Source organism: Anarrhichthys ocellatus, unplaced genomic scaffold, assembly GCF_004355925.1.
Source record: "Anarrhichthys ocellatus isolate YVR2014 unplaced genomic scaffold, GSC_Weel_1.0 scaffold230, whole genome shotgun sequence".
NCBI lineage: Eukaryota > Metazoa > Chordata > Actinopteri > Perciformes > Anarhichadidae > Anarrhichthys > Anarrhichthys ocellatus.
The window spans coordinates 103,083-122,605 of NW_022280260.1; the positions used below are offsets into that span (position 1 = coordinate 103,083).

At 41.1% G+C, this 19,523-nt stretch overlaps 1 protein-coding gene across 8 annotated transcripts in view; it reads left to right on the forward strand.

Moving 5' to 3' along the window:
• exoc6 (exocyst complex component 6) overlaps window positions 1-19,523 on the forward strand; it is a 60,046-nt gene that overhangs the window by 35,799 nt on the left and 4,724 nt on the right. Inside the window, exons 16-24 of one of the 8 annotated variants that reach the window (XM_031879129.1) lie at window positions 51-163; window positions 323-434; window positions 519-653; window positions 3,639-3,818; window positions 4,605-4,634; window positions 8,356-8,497; window positions 8,756-8,829; window positions 16,257-16,369; window positions 17,974-17,985. In XM_031879129.1, coding sequence (XP_031734989.1) covers window positions 51-163; window positions 323-434; window positions 519-653; window positions 3,639-3,818; window positions 4,605-4,634; window positions 8,356-8,497; window positions 8,756-8,829; window positions 16,257-16,369; window positions 17,974-17,985 — 911 coding nt within the window. The remainder of the gene's footprint in view (window positions 1-50; window positions 164-322; window positions 435-518; window positions 654-3,638; window positions 3,819-4,604; window positions 4,635-8,355; window positions 8,498-8,755; window positions 8,830-16,256; window positions 16,370-17,973; window positions 17,986-19,523) is intronic. The other 7 variants (XM_031879130.1, XM_031879131.1, XM_031879132.1 and 4 more) reach the window with 7 other exon arrangements.

The following is a 19,523-nucleotide window of genomic DNA, read 5'->3' on the forward strand; positions in this document are numbered from 1 at the left end:
TGTGTGTGTGTGTGTGTGTGTGTGTGTGTGTGTGTGTGTGTGTGTGTAAGCAGCAGGACTTTCCAAAGAAGCTGCCAATGTCCCAGTCTGTCCCTCAGATCTACACACAGGTCAAAGAGTTAATTTATGCCAGCCTCAAGTTCTCTGAGTCGCTACACCGGAGGTTGGTCTCATGAAACAATTACCATTTTTTCACTTTCAGTATGTTGAGGTGGACACTAGAACACCTCTGCAGTTCCAATCCTCCTGACTGTTTGCCTCTTTGTTGTGCAACTCTAGTATATCTGGACTTGCTAGATGTAAAGTTTGTTTGTGTACCCAGTTCTACAGAGATTGACGACATGTTGCGAAAATCAACCAACCTGCTGCTGACAAGAACGCTCAGCAGCTGTCTGCAAAACCTCATCAAGAAACCTCACATAGGACTGACTGAGGTAGGAGCAACACTGCCGTTACTAATCATCATCTACACCAAGAAGTAAGTCATTCAGTCTGAAGTTTTCACCTTCTTCCTGTAGCTGGTGCAGATCATCATCAACACCACCCACCTGGAGCAGGCATGCAAGTATCTGGAGGAGTTCATAACGAACATCACCAATGTCTCCCCTGAAACAGTACACACCACAAGACTCTATGGCTTGTCCACGTTCAAGGTAAATGTGGATTCTTCTTTGTGTTAATCATACACTTTGTTGCCATATGTTGTGTTTTGCATTTCATTATTTATATATATATTCTAAATCACACAAAATGACCCAAAGGGTGCTGCTTGGTACATTATTTCCTTTGTCCTTGGTGCTGAAAAACAGTTCCAAGACCAGCCGGCAGCCTCCAGTTCGGAAAAGTAAACTTAAACTTACATTCTCTTTAATGGCCATCGGGGGGCGACTCCTCTGGTTGCAAAAAGAAGTTTGATTGTATACAAGTCTATGAGAAAATGACTCTACTTCTGTCTTGATTTATTACCTCAGTAAACATTGTAACATTAGTTTATGTTCTCAATCTCTAGTTTCAAGAGGAGTATGCTTTAGGGAGGGCTTACTGTGATTGACAGGTTGTTACCATGGTGTCGTCCGCTCTGGGAGTTTTTTCGTATTAGAGTGTTAATCCTTTTATAGTGTTTTCAGTTCATGAAAGTTCATTGTAACTTCTTCAGTGTTCGGTTGTACTTAGCTCCACATTCTCGTGTCATTTCTGGTTCCAAAAAAATGAAATGGCGACGGCCAAAATGTCAAACTTCATCAATCTTTTTATCAGAATTATAAAGTTGTGCTGATGCTCTATTTTAGTGAAGCTCAATAATTGTGGAGCTGGGCGCATGTGCACAAGGCAACAGCACCAGAGCAGCTGTCATTACACAGTGTTCTGGCTATTAATAGCAGTCCTACCACTCGTTCATCACATGTAAGCCATCATTACTGTGATAGCTCCTCATCATCAGCCTTACAGAGCTGCACAATTCAGGATAGAATCGGAAGATTATTGACCAGGAGATGACGGCTCAAATGTGGTAAAAAGAATAATACAAATCATCACTCACACATATTATTCAGTGAGTTTTATAAAAGTGCCTATGAAATTTAATTTAATAATTGATCGCTAGGTAGACTAGATCAATTATAACAAAATCAAGAAATTTGTCAAATGATCAAAACAGACAATGTTTAACTGTAAGGCCAATCTCTCACCTTATCCTTAACATGTCCACATGGGATGTGCGTGATTGGACGACTAGTCAATTAAAAGTCGCCTACCACCGCCTCCTCTTTCCAACAGCGCCTGGGTTCAGCAGTCAGTCTGGTTCTCTACTGATCGACTGAATTGGCCAGCAGCACACTGAAATTAGCTTACTAGCCAGCTATATGCCGCAGACTAAAGCTGGCGACTTAGGGTGCTATGATTTATCGAAGTGGCCGAATGCCAGATATATACATATATATGTATAGATATGTACATATATATATAACTTCAGCAGTATTGCAAATATGATTTGGTTATTGGAAATTGTGATTAACGATTTCAAATGGCTTTTCCAACGATGTTTAACCTTATAGATTAAATAGTGCTCTTTTTTTTACTGTTTTCTTACTTTTCGAGAAGTTTTAACTTCTGTTTAAATGTCAGGGACATTAGTCATTAGGAACATCCCTTATGTCCACCATATCATATCACCCACAGCTATCTCCGGTAAAACTGTGTCCACTGGTCTGAAAGTATGCGTGAGGCGGGCACATTCTTCTTTTTCTAAATACCAGCTCTAGTGGGTGGGGAATGGTGTATGCATGGTTTTTGTGCGTTTCATGAGCGAGGACGCACGAGAACAGCCTTCCAGGAAGTGTGTTAACGGCCGACACGCCCCCTCTTTGTTCATCAGTTACTGTATGTGATTGGACGCTGCAGCCGATCGGACTGATCTGATTTTTTAAAATATCACTGGAGTTTCATACCAGAGATCAGAGATTAAACTCAAGTTTTATATTTGATTAGGTTTCTGATTCAACATCTGGTTTAAATAAATGTTCATTGTAGACTGAACAACAAAACGACCACAAACAACTTTCTTCATTTATTAGAAAGATTTGTCTTTTCATGATCTGATGTTTCTCTCAATAACTTTTATTATGGAAACAATTAAAGTGAGAGAGAGTTGGAGAGACCAAACACTTTTTACATCATTTATTATCATTTCTGATCACGTGAGGCGGATCATTCCTGAGTGTCAGGTTAGATGAGTTCTATCATTTAAGTTTAACCTGAAACATGGAGCCTAATAAATTAATTCCAGTATTCAAGAGAAACAATAATCATGTTCTGGGTTATTTAATAATGATGTCAGAATCAGAATTTCAAAATGACAGACGCAAATAATTCATAAATTCTGACGTAGAAATCGATCCTGCGCTTAAAAACAGGACACAGTTTTAATAAGAGGTAACAGGCTACAGAGAGAAAACACCTCTACTCTCAGTGATGAAGTGTCTTTATTAGTTATTAGTATTATTAGTTACTGTTATTAAGTACAGTGATCATGTGAACAGACACAAACTTACCAAAAGTCTCTCCAGCTGTTAAAGCCGACTGACAGCTGATCAGCTGTGATCAGCTGATCCTCCGTCATCAGAAACAGACGTCGCTTCACGTGACGCAACTGAGGAAAGGACGTCTCATGTCTCTTAAAACATATTTCCTCGTTTCTCTCTCCTCGCATGGTTTCCTTGCGTCTCTCCATGCATCCCTGGTGGGAGGGACTAAGACGCAAGGAAAGGACGCAAGTGAAGGAAACGGGGATGCAATTAAGAGACTTGGGATGTACCCTTAGTCTTTTTTTTCTTCCATTCATGAATCTGACAGTGATACAGGGTTTCAATGCTAAATAGGTGGAGTGCTTTTTTAAGGACTTGTTGCTCTTCCAACAGTTCTAGATCAACTTTAAACTAGTTGGGAAGAAGTGAAAAATCAAGCTTACTCAGCCATCCACATTGGCTAACGGTAGCATAACGTTACTGCTAGCCTTAAGGTTCTTAGATTTGCTAAATGATAATTAGTGTCTCTATTCCTCAATGATTAAACAACTGTATTTAAAACTGTATTTAGTCCTATGAAGTCTTTCAAAGGGGCTTATGGAATATATTTCCCAGGATGCTCGTCACGCTGCAGAGGGAGAGATTTATACCAAACTCAACCAGAAGATTGATGAGTTCATCCAGCTAGCAGACTATGAGTGGGGTATGGCTGAGTCGGACGGCCGTGCCTCTGGATACCTCATGGACCTGATCAACTTCCTGCGTTCCACTTTTCAGGTCTTCACACATCTCCCGGTGAGTCTGATCCACCATACACTAACCTGTGACCCGTTCAACCCGCCACCGTTGTCTTGGAACTGTGGGACAGTGTGTTCTTGGTTTTTAGACCCATTTTATCGGCTTTGAAATGGTGTGCCGCAGTTTTGACTGTTTTTGTTGATAATAGGGATGTGATAATTGCTTTTTTAAAATTTATTTTCTCTAAACCCCAACTGTTGTTTGGCTACATGTTGATCACATCCCTATTAAATGTGTGTGCTGTCTGAAAGTGAATTGATGTATGGTATGGATGTAAAGTTGAACTGAGTATGTGTAGCATTGGTAGCTGTCCATATGCATGGTAACTGCGCTGACTTGTATACTGCTTTTGCATACTGACATTATTTCCAGCAAGACCCATTTGTTGATATCTAAGTGTGGACAACTTGACCACTAAATGTGTTTTGGCCCAGATAAGCTGACATATACAGCTGGTTCAGTTGCACTTTCAATGGGCCACTTGCCTGCTCTTCTCCCCTACATCTCGTATCATGTCCTGAATGAGTTCTAGCTTATTTTCATTTTTCCAAGAATGTCTCCTGTCCCCCGATCCACACCCCTGGTAATAAACAGTACTGTAACTAATTTGTTTTACTAGCAGTTTTATTCCTTGATTAATTTGACTTGTCAAGCATGCGAGATATCTCCAGTTGAATTTACCTCCTCCTGTCCATTTATTGTTGCCACATTTCTTTTCCTGTCCTTTCCCTCTTTCCCTTCCCCTCTGCCATTTTTGGTTGGTTTGGGGGTGTCTCTGCTCAGAATAACAACAATGACCATGCGTCGATGTCGGTGAGTATTCCTGCCTTGCTGTTCCAACACTATGCTGCCATTCTACAGGCAGAGGGGAGATGAAAAGCATGCTTATGTTTGACTGTAGAAGCTCCACTACTCCAGGCTTGTTGGTTCTTCTGGCACCTGTTGTCACCCTTACTGAGGACATTAAAAAATAATCTTTACATTTGCGTCTTCGCAATGAATATAGTCGTCCAGAGGGACTTTGAGTGAGAGACGACCAAGCAGCAACCACTACAGCTGACAGCTAAAGCAACAGGGGAAGATCCTCTAATGGCCGCTACATTTTGCTGGCCAAGAAAGATTTTTCACTCATCTCAAGTCAACGTCACTCTTGTAATACAAAGTCCATATTGTTTTCCCTTGACATGACATGTCATTCAGTGGCTAATCTTGTGTTATTGTGTCTTGTTTATATAAGCGGTTTGGTTTCAGAGGCATGATTTCAGAACAAAAAGCTATGTGTAGTTGTTATGAAATACTTTTTCAAAGTCGTGCACAATAGCAACTGTCATCGTGTGTGACAAAGTAATTACAACTCAATGCTCCACTTAAGATCTTTTTCTGAGCTTTAAACCGCATTTCATTGTCTTTGATTTTGTTGTCCGTGTCATACATAAAGTTCTAGAAAGACTTCCATGCTCAAGTGGAATCTTAGGAACCTCAGGGCATCAAGGTCCTTGATAATTACATACCATGTTCTGTTTTCGGCATGATAGTGGTGGCATCAGGCCAAGGAATCTAACATAAGGGATTCTGGGTAATGTGATCCCTTTGAGAAGAGGTGTGCTGCTTTGCTATCATACAATATCATGGTGCAATTATTTAAAAGTGACCGATTGCAAGGCACCAAGAGTACAAGGGGTTTACTTTTACAACAACACATTTCCACACTATTCAGTTAGTCTTTGTAACGATCTCTGTCCACATTAGAGTGTAGAAAATGCGTAGAAACGCTGATCTTCTCTCTTACCATGCACTACAGCCAGCTTCCTGTAAGGACTAGGAAAGACAGTCTAGTTGCTCTGCTGAGTCTCAGCTTGTTAAACCGTAATTTGTCCAAACTCATGATATAGTTGTATTTACATTTACATATTTTTCTAAAACTGAACAAATAAAACCAGTGATTTGACCCCGCTCAGGAATGCTACCAGTCAAACGGTAACTTTTAGGTTGCAGCACTGAGACATCAATTAAATCACTGTTTTACAATTGTCGTCCGACCGATGAACATAAATACAGTTCATTGGTAACAGCTGTGCTGTGTGATTGGCTCTTCCTATATTTACTGCTACACAGCACACCCTCAGGCTCATTTCATTGCTTACTTTAGGCTTCATTTCCCACGTCTACACTAAAACACCAAGCTGACATTTTGGAGACTATTTTCAAAAAGCTCAGTTTTTGGGTTTAATGACTTAAAACTGAGTTTTCTAAATTGGAGTGCATTTCTCTTTGGGCCATATCTGTGTGTGTGAATCATCCCTGAGGTGGAAACCAGTCTATGCAGAGTCAGCAATTCACTTTTGTGATAGAACAAACTTGCAGTCAATAGGCTGAGATGTGATACCAGCTTAGAGTGAATGGACAGACCTCGTTGCTGCCACACCATGTATCACTGCTGTCCGTCTGCGGCTCATTTGTCAGCATGAAGGATGTTAAAAGGGATGCTGTGGAGCTCAAAGGAATTCCAGAGATTATTCTTTTGTTTTCCGAAGCTAAACACTCACATTTCTTATATCAAACCCAAGAAAAACTTAGCTAGGTGCCATCAGTGATTTATGTTTTTTACTCGCACACCTTTTAATAAAAGGACTCGCTGATTGTCTCTTCGGTTTTTATTTTTATTCAGGGTGATAATCGGCTGTGCATTTTCCTTGACATTGGGGTCACCACTTCATCCCTTGGTTTGAGAGTTTTGCATGGGTATCTGTGAGAATGGATTGTGTTGAGCTGCTGTTTTGTTCCTGTTTACCACAAACTCTTATTTACAGATCCATTCAAAGTTACTGTTAGCGTTTTAGACACTTGAGGGAAGGTATAATTTATAGAAATTCCACAAACATACCTGCTCACAAAAGGAGCAAAATCAAGAAAAAACACCTCAAGTTGTGGAAACGCTTACAATTCTTATTTACTTTGGAGTTGTAAACATGTTGCTGTGGAGTGTTACATATGTAAAGTTGTTGATGGATGTTGTGCCTTACCTGCATGTGTTGGGCTGTGGTTTTTGTTTTTTGTGTGAATGAACAGCACTGTAAGTGGTTTCTTACCTTTCAGTGACAGATTGTGATGTTTTATCATATCCACGGTAACATGAGAGTCCCTGCCATACAGATCTCTTTAATGAGATGGATGGGTGGGTACAACAAGCTTTCAACCAGAAGGCCGCTGTTTGTGTCCGATGTGAAAACAACTTTTTTAAACTTATATTAGCTAACAAAACATACTCAACTTGCCTCATGTACATAACTTAATTAAAATACTTAATTTACTTCACATACTTACGTAACTTGCATCACGTACGTAACATCATTAACATACATAACTTACTTCATGTACATAACATAATTAACACATAACTTACTTCATGTACGTAACATAATTAACATACATAACTTACATCATGTACATAACATAATTAACACATAACTTACTTCATGTACATAACATAATTAACTTGCATAACTTACTTCATGTACATAACATAATTAACACATAACTTACATCATGTACATAACATAATTAACTTGCATAACTTACGTCTCGAACGTAACAAACATAACATGTGCATCTAACTTAAGTTACAACAACACATAGGACTTTTGCCCTGGAGCCCGCTGTTCGTGCCCCATGTGAAACCAACTTATGTACGTAAGTGGACTTGCGTCACATACGTAACATACTTAACTTATCATACTTCACTTAAGTTGTTTCAGTTAACCAAAGTTGCCTAAACCTAACCAAAGTAGTTTTTTTAAATTCAGAATGTTAACCATGCAGGGGCCTATCCTGCATGTTGAAAAAGTACATTTTACTTCTCTTTCACTTGACAACTGCACACATTAGTGGTTCCTGCTTCCAGGAAATAGCTCTAACCACTGATAAAGTCATAATGGAGGTCATCAACAACTTGTGTACCACCAAGCACCTACATGCTCTGTCTTGATGCTTTTGTCTATGTTTTACATGCATTGTATCTTGCTCCTGTCAATTAGTCATTGTCATTGGCTGTTGACATTGCAATTTGTATCGACATATGCAGGATGTCGATAGAAATCACCGTTTTAAAAGCTTCATGCACCTTTCCATCGGCACTGATGTAAACGTTAGTATACATGGTGCAGAGAAGGTAGACTGTGTCTGCAGTGAGTGTTGCCTCCGCAGTCTTCAGTCTTGTGCTGCTCTTGCTGAGGCTGAAAGGTCTCTTGGCATGTATGCAGCAGCAACTCCTGTTTTGGTTTGGTCAGCGTTCAAAACTATCTTGTCTGGTTGGCAATCAGCTGTTCACTTTGCCCGTGTATGCCACACTCTCAGACAATATCTCGCTAAAAGTCAAGTGGTCTTTCCCCAAATAGGCATGCTCATTCTCTGCCCTTCTCATCCCCATCCTAATCTCTCCTACACTTTTCCACCTTTCCCTCCTCTTTTGCATCCTCTCATCCTTCCTCTCATCCTTCTCTTTCCTCCTTCCTTTCCCCTGTCCCTCTTTCTGTAGGGTAAAGTGGCCCAGACGGCTTGTATGTCAGCCTGCAAGCATCTGTCCACATCACTGATGCAGATGCTGCTGGACACAGAACTCAAACAGATCAGTATGGGGGCCATTCAGCAATTCAACTTGGACGTCATTCAGTGTGAATGTAAGTACAAATATATGTATCATTCATTTTGACTGATGAAAGTATAATTGGAAGGGTTAGACTAACCAAGGTGTAAAACTCTAATAGCCTAGGGGTATTTCATTAACTGTGTCTCAGCTATGACCATTGTGTTTATACAGTATGTGGTCCCTACTAAGAAGCTGACCAGGAGCCACCGTTTTTGCTATACTAGCTATGTGTACTGTATTCTGCTAATGTCTTTGATTGTTGTCTGGTGGTATTTCTGTTTCCTCTCAGTGTTTGCCAGTTCAGAGCCGGTGCCTGGCTTTCAAGGAGACACACTCCAGCTGGCTTTCATCGACCTACGACAGGTAAACTGTCTCACTGAGCTGTATAGAACAAATCAACAGTCTTAGCCAGCACAAGCTTTGAACAGATTCATTTATTGCTCCAAACTTTGTCTAATGGTAGTTATTTAATTTATGTGTTGAATTTCTAGCTTAAGTTAGTTATGTTCTTATGTGAAGCCTTTGTTAATGGAATAATAAGACAATCCAGGGTCCGGTGTTGCCAGATTGGCCTGGTTTTCAATTAAGTTGGGCTGGGAAAAATAGCGTTGGGCTTGTAGATGAAAATTGGGCTGCTTTGGTCAACATTTGATGGGGTTTTAAGTTGTGATTTGGCTAAAAACTGTCAATCTGATCATGCAACACGTCCTGGGTCAGATGTGTGGGGAGAGGGTTGGCTACCACCAGTGGAAGTCTCCAACGCAAAATGTGTTATATGTTCAGGGGCTTTAAAGACTAGTCAGTCAAATTCAGAAAGCTAACAGGTTCCAATGCTGTGTTTTGAAATGATGCCCAGTTGTTCAACTGAGTATTTATTTAGAGGCTTTCCTCCACTGACACATACAATTGACCCTTCACTAAGTCCCGCCCCTCAAACACAGACTGACCAATTACAGCTTGGAGTCATCCAGCTTTGACCAGGCTCTGCTCCATAGACTGTAATGCAATCCGTTTTCATTTCCAGGCTGGTTTAGTGGATTTGAAGCTAGTCATGGATAAACATTGTGTAATAGTGTTACTCGTTAAAGGTTTACACGTTTCTAAAATGGTAAGTTTCTACGTAAAAACCTGTGGAGTTAACATGAACAGAGGACGTTAGCATTATTTAGCATTAGCACTTCTATTGTACTCTAGCTATTGAAGGTATACTGAATGTACACATGCTGCTTTTGTTTTTTAACCATTGTAGCAGTGAATGCAGACATACCCGTCTTTACAGGAACAGTGTTGTTACTTCATTTCATTGTCTTTTGTTTCGATCGCCAGGTGATGAGGTGGTTCACTTTTGCACTGTGATCTGTAGCTTTAGCTTCTAGCTTTATTTTTTTAACCAGTTTTTACTCAGTTTGGCATCCTGGATTTATCCATCAAACGCCTATTGTAGATCCTTCTGAATGCTTCTCTCTGAAAACACCTTTTCAATTTTCCAAAAAGCTGTTATATCTGTTCAGAAAGTGCAGTTTGTGACACAGTGGTCTCTACGGTAGCTCTGACAGCTCGACCGAGTAGCAGCAGGGGGCGGGGCTGAGCAAACGGTCAATTCTGCTTAAAACTGTTTATAGCCAAGTGCTTGAACCAAGAAATAAAGAACAAAGCCAGAACGGACCAATAATTTACATTTAGTTACAAAGTCATTTCTTTGGCTTCAGTCTGTTTCCACTTCACTTCTCAGCTGTCCCACACCTCACCTCTCCAACAATATTGTGTTTCCCTGGCTGCTTCTTCTCCAGACTCATGTCTTTGTGTTACCTTTTCAACTTTCACCTGTCCCAAGGTTCACCCGCGCAAGAAAATTCCTATTCCCAAATAGACAAGCACAAAGCCCCTGCCTCCCTTATTGTTGTGAACACCAGTGGTATGTAAAGTGTTGCTGGGTCTCATTAACTTGTGTCTGTGCTGATCTGTTAATCTGAGCCTGAGGTGGAGGCTTGGCTCTGCATCCAGTCCAGGTCACAGCACTATACTGAGGAAGTTTGTTGAAAACACAGAAAGAAGACGGAAAACTTGAAGGGAGAATTTGCCACCTTTATGTGGATTCCCAATAAGTGCTGCTGAAGAAATAAATTCCCCAGTGCGTGATATATTGATCAAGAAAGCTGATTTCTCCTGCTGCGGCGAGTTCGTTACAAGCCCTCTTTAGTCTGAGAAATAAAAATGTAAATTTAGGAAATATTCTTACATCTAAACAGAAAAACATGACCTCAAATGTCTCCTGTAGACCGAACTAAGACAGGCTTAACTGCCTTGTTAACTCATCGTAAAACACACTTCATTCATATTGGACAGAAACAAAATAAAACTCACAAAACCCATCTTGCTTTGTCTTTCCACTGTTCCCAAAATCATCAACTCTTATGCAGAGGCATAAAGGTGAAGGAGTCTCAGCCAAATTTAAGCTTAAACCGGTGCCTCAACAGACCAGATCTAGACAGATGAGATGTAGAGCACACAGCTATAGAAAGAGCTTTTAATAAGGTCCAGCGACAAGGGGACGAGGAAATATTTGCCTCTTCATAACTCTAGGGAAGAAATGCTTTAAATCAATACGGTAGATGTTGCATTTTATTAAAAGCCGTTTTATTTCCTAACAGAACGGTCTAAATCCTGTTTCAATTGCCTCAGGTTCAAATTCGGTACAGCACTGATCTTGTAAGATGTCAGGCATATAGGCAATACAGGCAATAATACGTTTCAGCAATTATTAAAAGTCAAGTTTAATACGAGTTCTACTGTAAATTTATAAACTTGGTTTTCAGAGAAATTCTCCTGGAAATCAACATCTGCTTAGAAAATCAATGCAAGTAACATTGTCTGTATTTTCTCTACAAATTCTACCAAATGATATACTTCTTCCCAGGAAGCTTCAGGTGATATTATTAGAAAATGACTGACCCAAAGAATAATTATAAATGAAATAAATCATTATTTTGTTATGAACTGTTTGTATAAAAACTGCAGCCGGTTGCAGAAACCCCCTGAGAGGACCTGACCTCAGTGTGGTCAGCGGTAGCTGCAGCCCTACCTGGGCCTGTTTTTAACTCAAGCTTAGTTTCCTGTGAAGCATCTCATTAGACAAGATGTGTCCATGTTCCTTTATGCAGGCTGCCTGCTTGACATGTTAATCCTAGCCTTGGGTAAAGGGTTTGGTGAGGTTACCCAGAGCTCATCCCTTTACTTTCTCTTCATATGATGACTCTGGATGTCGTAGCTATGACTGCTTTTTACATCGTTATCCTGGAACCATTTAGAGTGATTGAGTCAAGTCAAACATATGTGATGTCAGTAACACACAACAGGGTTGGTCAACATAGAAAGATGTGAGTGCTACTATTTGCTGTTGCCTGCAACAGAGTGTATGTTGATGCCCTGGAGATGAAGAATATTCTACACCTCAGTGATTTAATGCACCATATAACACATATGAAACGTTATATTGTCTTTAAGAAATCTAATTTCATACATCTTGAAACTTGCTCATTTAGATTAATAGGAGTTTAGTTGTTGTTTTTTTGACGGTCTATATAATGGACATAATAATATATATAGATATAATTCTGTTTCTGCACTGCAATTTATTTTTTCTTATTGGCCAACATATACATACAGTACATCTACAATATGTTAATATCTGCAGATAGATCAGCGTGGCCGGTCTAGCTCTAGTTCAAACACAACAACAGGATGCCATTCATTGTGAATAAACTGCTATAAACTCTGCTGTAAGCCCACCACCACTAGTCACACACTCAAACGTTGCCAAGTGCCAAGACGTGGGGAGGTTTCTGCAAGTGTCCCTCTGACATGGGACGGCTAGTCATTTATTAATATACTCTCCCCAAACCACCAGACTCCAGTCAGACACAATGCACTCACTTTACCTCGCTGATCATCCAAACACACTTCATTCAAATTTAGACAGAAACAAAATAAAAACCATCAGAACTTTCTTGGTTAGTCTTTCAACTGTTCCAACTCTTCATGCTCTCCTCAAAGCTACAAGACTCCACTGACAGAAACAGTCACTTTACCTTGCTGATCATTGTGAAACCTTTTGTTTGTATTTCCGCTGTTCAAACCATCCCCAGCTCTGGTTTGAGAGTTTGAAAGATATAAACAGATATAAAAAAAGAACTAACCACTGTAATGTTTTTGCTGTTTGCTAAACTTGTTTTCTGTCACATTCTAGACATTAAACACGACAAAGCAAACCCTTTTTTAAAAACTGCATTAGGCACTCATTTTAGTGGGTATTTGCATCTGTATGAGTGCCAACACCTGAAGTTAGGGAGAATAGCCCTGTCTTCCATTATAAGACAATAGCATCTAACGAAGGGAAGGAAAGCTAAGAGAGCTGCAGAGCACCCTGACTTACTGTCTCAACGTAAAGGTGAAAGCAAGGATTTCATGGCAAGCCATTAACTAATGTCACAGGGACAAATATCACACACACACACCTCATTCTCTTTTTCTTCCACTCCGGCTCTTTCCATTAATCGTAAACCTAAATTCACATCAGCCTAACCCTGGACGTCCGCTGCATGCAGCTTCGTCACCTCTTGGTTGTAGCTCAAATCTTTACTGATATTGTTATTGAAAACACTTCTGTATCTCATTTCAAATTGATGGTAGGGACAGATACTCTGTGGCCATTGTTCAATGGTTTTAATGACTGTATGCAGCACACCGTCGTGCTGTTGTGTATATGAGCGGAAATAAACCTATAGCATTCCCTTTCCTGCTCACAAAGGAAGAACTTTTGTGGAATACAACAAAACGTTCCCAAAGGGTCAAAGATGAGACCAACATTTCTGCCACGAACCTTATTATAATTTACTGTTTTTTATGTTCTGGACCACTGGCAAATAAAACTCAACTGTAATTGGATGATAGCAAGTATACAATTATGAAACAGCGTATTTTTAACATTTCCAATCATATTTACAAACTATCACCCATTTTCCGCTGGTGATCCAGGTTGCGGTGGCAGCACGCAGGGAAGGTCTTCCCACCCCGTCTGTAATGGCGAGCCCAGCCACCCTGTTTGTGTCCACAATCCCATTCTTCCAATCACTACCCAGAGCTCATTGCACATAGTTATTGAGAGGCCAGCCTTTGGGATTTGGAGCAAACATTCAACATAATGACTGCCAGGGGATTTTTTCCAGGACTTGTACAAGTCGACCTTCCACAGTGACAATTGACTACCACACACACACACACACACACGGCCTATCTCTCTCTGTCTCTTTCATGCCAAAAGCTGAATATTTCCCAGAAATGTTTACCATTTGACTCTTATGATAACATGACTCTGCTCGCCCAGCAGAATCCCACTGATCGTTGTCTCCTCTGCATTCGGGGTCATCCGTCAGACGTATGTGACGGAGTGGAGTGGTGTGTGAATGACATTCCCCCGGGTGGGGTTGGATATTGAGAAATGGTTCTCAAGTGGCAAAAAAGGTTCTGTGAGGGTAATTACCCTCCGCAGGCTGCATTACTTTTGATATCATAGATCAGGGGTGTCAAACTCATCTCCACTCTGGGCCACATCAGCATCATGTTTCCCTCAAAGGGCCGGTTGTAACTGTAAGACTGTGTAAATGTAACTACTCGTAACATATTGGTAAATAACTGTCTCTGCATTTGATTATTGTTTATTCAAGTGTAAACATATTGTACATGCAGTTATATAAATGTAAAAATATATTTAAGCACATTTCTGTTATAACTTAAATCCTTTTAATTTAGGGTTAATAAACCCACATTACTCTATCAAAGATCAAACTATTAAAGAAAATATCAAACACAAGTTATTATAATAACTTTGTTCAAAGCTTAAAATCCTTTCAAGGGTGCGTTTGTACAATCCCACGTGAAGTATTTCATGTGTTCTAAAGCCACGTTTAAAGTAGTCTTCAATGTACTCACAATACATTTATATGTCAAGTGTACAGTAACCAGCCAAAGAGCTGCTTCTGTGACTGTGTATCTCATAATTGTGACTTTCTATCTCAGGATTTTGACTTTCTATCGTAGTTATGACTTTCTATCTCATAATTTCGACTATGGGGATATTTTTATTATCAAGTCTAACTTAATTTTATTTATTTTTTTTAAACTTTTTTTTTTTTTGCTGGCGGATTCGCGGGCCACATAAAATGACGTGGCGGGCCTTGAGTTTGAGACCCCTGTCATAGAGGATTTACTGCACACTGCGAACAAAACAGAACATGTTTGAATCATGTGAGCTCAAATGTTAGCAGCACTACAGCATGTTAAATGAAAAGTAACATCAGCTGTGAAATAACGTCCCATGAATGTTAACAATCAATATATACTGTAGATGTGTGAGCCCAGACAAGCCCTTTTTACACTCTTCACATCATAGTCTTCAATAACCAAATTTAAAGGATTGTTATCAACAATGTTTTTTAAATGTCAATGGTGTAAAATAAAAATCAGATGATGGTTTGATAAATATCAGTATTGGTATCTGTTTCAAAAGTCCAGAATGCGTCTGGCTCTAGTGAGCGCACCTGAAGTACCTCACGTGTGTGTGTGTGTGTGTGTGTGTGTGTGTGTGTGTGTGTGTGTGTGACTCTGACACTCTGTTATCAGAACTGATAGAACCAAGTTTTATCCAACTGTAGTTCTCCTTGAAAGCATCATGGTACCAACTCAGTCCGATCCTGTTAGTTGCTGGTGTTGGAGAGGGAGATGGCTGCTCTGGCTCATCCCTTGGCTCCAGGTGAAAAGAATGGCATTGTTGCTAAGCCTCTCTCTCTCTCTCTGTGTGTCAGAGTCTCTCAGTCAGCTGAATAATGCCATTATCACTAAGCTGTTCTTTCACTGCTCTTTCAACATGAGCCAAACACCCAGCTGTTTCACCCTATGACATTAGCATACACTGTGTGTGGGTGGGTCAGCTCCATCAGGTTAACCCGGGGTCGTGGGGGGGTCATTTTGAATGTTCCTGTTCACACTTAACACTCATCATGTTAAGCAGTAGAACCCCCCCCTCCCTTCCTCTCTCACTCTTCTGTTTTCTCTCTACGTCTCAGAGTGACACAGGATACACCAGTGTTTACCGTCTTCACACTATCTGACCCTGCTGCTGACCCGGCTCCATCACAGCATTTCGCTCTGCTTGGTTATGATGCAAAACTAACTACAGTGTTTTTTTTTCCTTCAAAAACGGTGCTTTACGAAAACGGCCTCCAGAGGGCACAGATCTTCTAACGCCAGCTTGGCGTTTTCCGTGTGTATGAGGAACTCTTCTCACGAGCCCAGTGAGGGTCAGGCTGTGTGCCGGTAAAGTTAAGAAGGATTTTCTGTTGCCTCAACCCGAGCGAGACTTGGAGACCAGAAGCAAGACAATCTGAGCCTGTCAGTGTGAGAAACATGGTGAGGGTTCAGCACCTTTGTGACAAAGATCCCTCTGAGCAACAGTTGAATAAGAGTAGAAGAAATGCCCAGTCACTGGTTAAAGAAAGTATAGGCTCAGCATCAAAATGTGTGCAGATTGAAATAGGGACAGCTTCCTGTTTCAGCATCATATGCGCATTGATGCAGCATCTAACCAGCTGGTACTGACGTGTTGCTTTAGCAAAGCTCTTCTTCAAACCTCACAATAGAAATAGAAGATTAGCGTCGGGTTGGCACACTGACCAATCACAGTTCAAACCTCTTGTGTTGTATCTGAGTGGAGTATACCTCTGTGTGTTCTCTAGCTCCTGGATCTGTTCATGGTGTGGGACTGGTCAACGTACCTGGCGGACTACGGTCAACCAACCTCCAAATACCTGAGAGTGAACCCAGCCACCGCCCTGGCTCTACTGGAGAAGTGAGTGCATCTGATATGAGGACATGAATACAATATTTCTACATCCCTTTTTAAAAGGACATGTGGGTGTGCTGGTAGAGTAAGTGAAGGGCCAGCAAGAAACAAATTGGCTTTTTGAACTGAAACGTATTGGTGCTGGGATGTTTGACTGAACAGCAGTCAGCTGGTTCATGTGCCCTGGAAGACCGGGAAAGAGAAAAAAGTCAAATGTCCTGGAAAATCTTGTTTTGTCCTGGATTATGATTTCAACATTATCTTTATTTTCATTTAGCTGAGAATAAACCACTATCCATCCCATCTCCCCAAAACAGCCGTTTGGTTCAGGCTCATAGTAACGTTAGCATGGTCGTGTTATCCATGGACCAGAGTATTCTGGTTATGTGGTGGAAACACTGAACATCCCCCACGTCACAGCACATGGTAACGTTGCTTTCTTGTGAATAATGAAAAATGTTAAATTGGTTAGCCCGTTTGGTTCAGTTGCTATAGTTGATGTGCTTGCTAGCTGGTTTTGCCTGCCAAGCTTCAAGGCTTGCGAGTCAACTCTCGGAGCGATGGTGTTGAGCTGCTTGGATAATAGAATGGGAAGCTGAGATCGAAACAATGAACGGGAGCCCAAAGCAGCGGCTAAATACGGGCTGACGGTACGTTTTTACTTTGCTAGCCTCGTCTCTTCAAATGCATTGCTGCATTGTTGAGGTTAATATTAATATTCATTAATATTACCAGTAAAGCTGCTAAAGTATGGTAGAATAAACTGATAAGAGTCAGTGGTAGCTAATAATCCGGGCAAATTCTACTCTTTGAATTATATTTTCATAAATTCTCAGCATGTGAGAGATGCTCTCACAGATGAGTTATAGCCATAGACTGCACATCTTTTAAATCACACTTCTACAGAGAGGAACACGTTAGTGTACGCCGTGACCCCCTTCTGTCATACCAGCGAGATCATCACTGAAAATGTGCAAATAAAAACCTTTTTTTATTTCCTTTTTTTATGCTCAGAATCAGGTGGCTGGAAGTGCACTTATTAATACCCAAGGAGCTTCACTGGACCATTTGTTTCTACAGATGTTCTGGTGTGGGTGCTTGATGCCCATTCGTTACTTTAGACACTAATAAGGAAAGACTTGGTTCCAAGACTGCTTTTGTTTCCAGAGCTCGTATACGCTCATGCTGGAGGCCGGCGGTGGACTTGAGCTGAGACTTTGTGGTCTGAAGCCGTACCTTGAAAGCGTTCTAGCTTCACTTCGCGTGTCGAGATGGTTGCTCTAAAGTCAGCAGAGAGGGATGGTCGCCGGTTATCGGGTTTGACAGTGCTCTGTTTTTGCTTTGTTTGGTCGATCTATCGCAATATTTACGTTATGTGTTGCTCAAAATCACTATATCGTCCACTTGGTGTGGAGTTAGAGAGGAATGTAGGGCTTTTCTAATGAACATTGTACCACCGTGTTTCACATTAACAGCCCTTCATTACAATACTTCTTGCTTGTCCTTTATGAGAACCCTATGCATTTGTGTCTTGTGTTTTGGTTGAATGGTTGCTCTGCTGTTCCTCTAAATCTCCTTCTCTCTGCTGTTCTTCTGCTGCTGCTGCTCAGAGTCTACAGGGGGTAGGTGCAGCTTCCTCACTGCTTTCTGTCGCTCTTCTCCTGCGTGCTCTGATAATCTCAACATGGTTCTACCTCCTCTACAGTATAGAGCTGGTCTCTGTAGCTTGGCACAATAGTGACTTAACCTGTAATGTTTCTGACCTTGGATTTAAGTTATTTCCTGCTTGAACCTCGTCACAACTTACTTAACCAAAGGAATCAGCTCAAACAGAAGAGTTTATAAAGACCTTCAGAACATAGAGAGGAGTGAACTGTAGGGTTTGGTGGATGTAAGAGCTGCTGAACGCTGACTTTTGGTGAATTTAGGAATTAGATTCAGAAAGCAAGCTTAGTGAAAACTCTTCAGTTAGTTAACACTGACATTAGGGACACTTCAGAAAGAAAGGGAACTCTGGTTTGTTACCACAGTAACTGACTCTGTGAACCTAACCTGCTCACATAGTTTACATGCATTCATATCTTTATGTCCACTGGATTCAAATGGAGGTCCTGTCTACGAGCTCCATTGCTGATGAACTCAGAGTTAAATGAACAAACTCTGATCAGCAGTTCTGGAATGGAGTTTTCCATCTCAGGATCAGTCAACTCAGAGTTCAGGCTTAGGCTCAGAGTACAGGTTCAGGCTTAGGCTCCGAGTACAGGTTCAGGCTTAGGCTCAGAGTTCAGGCTTAGGCTCAGAGTTCAGGCTTAGAGTTCAGGCTCAGAGTTCAGGCTTAGGCTTAGAGTTCAGGCTTAGAGTTCAGGCTTAGCGTTCAGGCTTAGGCTCAGAGTTCAGGCTTAGAGTTCAGGCTTAGGCTCAGAGTTCAGGCTTAGAGTTCAGGCTTAGCATTCAGGCTTAGGCTCAGAGTTCAGGCTTAGAGTTCAGGCTTAGGCTCAGAGTACAGGCTCAGAGTTCAGGCTTAGGCTCAGAGTACAGGCTTAGAGTTCAGGCTTAGAGTTCAGGCTTAGGCTCAGAGTTCAGGCTTAGGCTCAGAGTTCAGGCTTAGGCTCAGAGTTCAGGCTTAGAGTTCAGGCTTAGGCTCAGAGTTCAGGCTTAGAGTTCAGGCTTAGGCTCAGAGTTCAGGCTTAGAGTTCAGGCTCAGAGTTCAGGCTTAGGCTCAGAGTACAGGTTCAGGCTTAGGCTCAGAGTACAGGCTCAGAGTTCAGGCTTAGAGTTCAGGCTTAGGCTCAGAGTTCAGGCTTAGAGTTCAGGCTTAGGCTCAGAGTACAGGCTCAGAGTTCAGGCTTAGGCTCAGAGTTCAGGCTCAGAGTTCAGGCTTAGGCTCAGAGTTAGTTAGACCTGCTTTCTGAAACAGATCCCAGAGTTTGTTTTAAACATAATGTTTCAGAAAACTTGTAATACAAAAATAGTCTTAATGTAAATAATCAACTGGGAAAGTTTCATGGTGTTAGTTAAGTAAAGTAGCACCCTAAATGTGGCCGTCTGCAAAAGAAAAGTCTTCCATCTTCACCAACTGAGAAAGTGTTAGTTTATCCTGCCAATCCAGATTGAGTACTGATGGCAAGAGGCAAGTGAGTACATCACGGAGTACAAAATA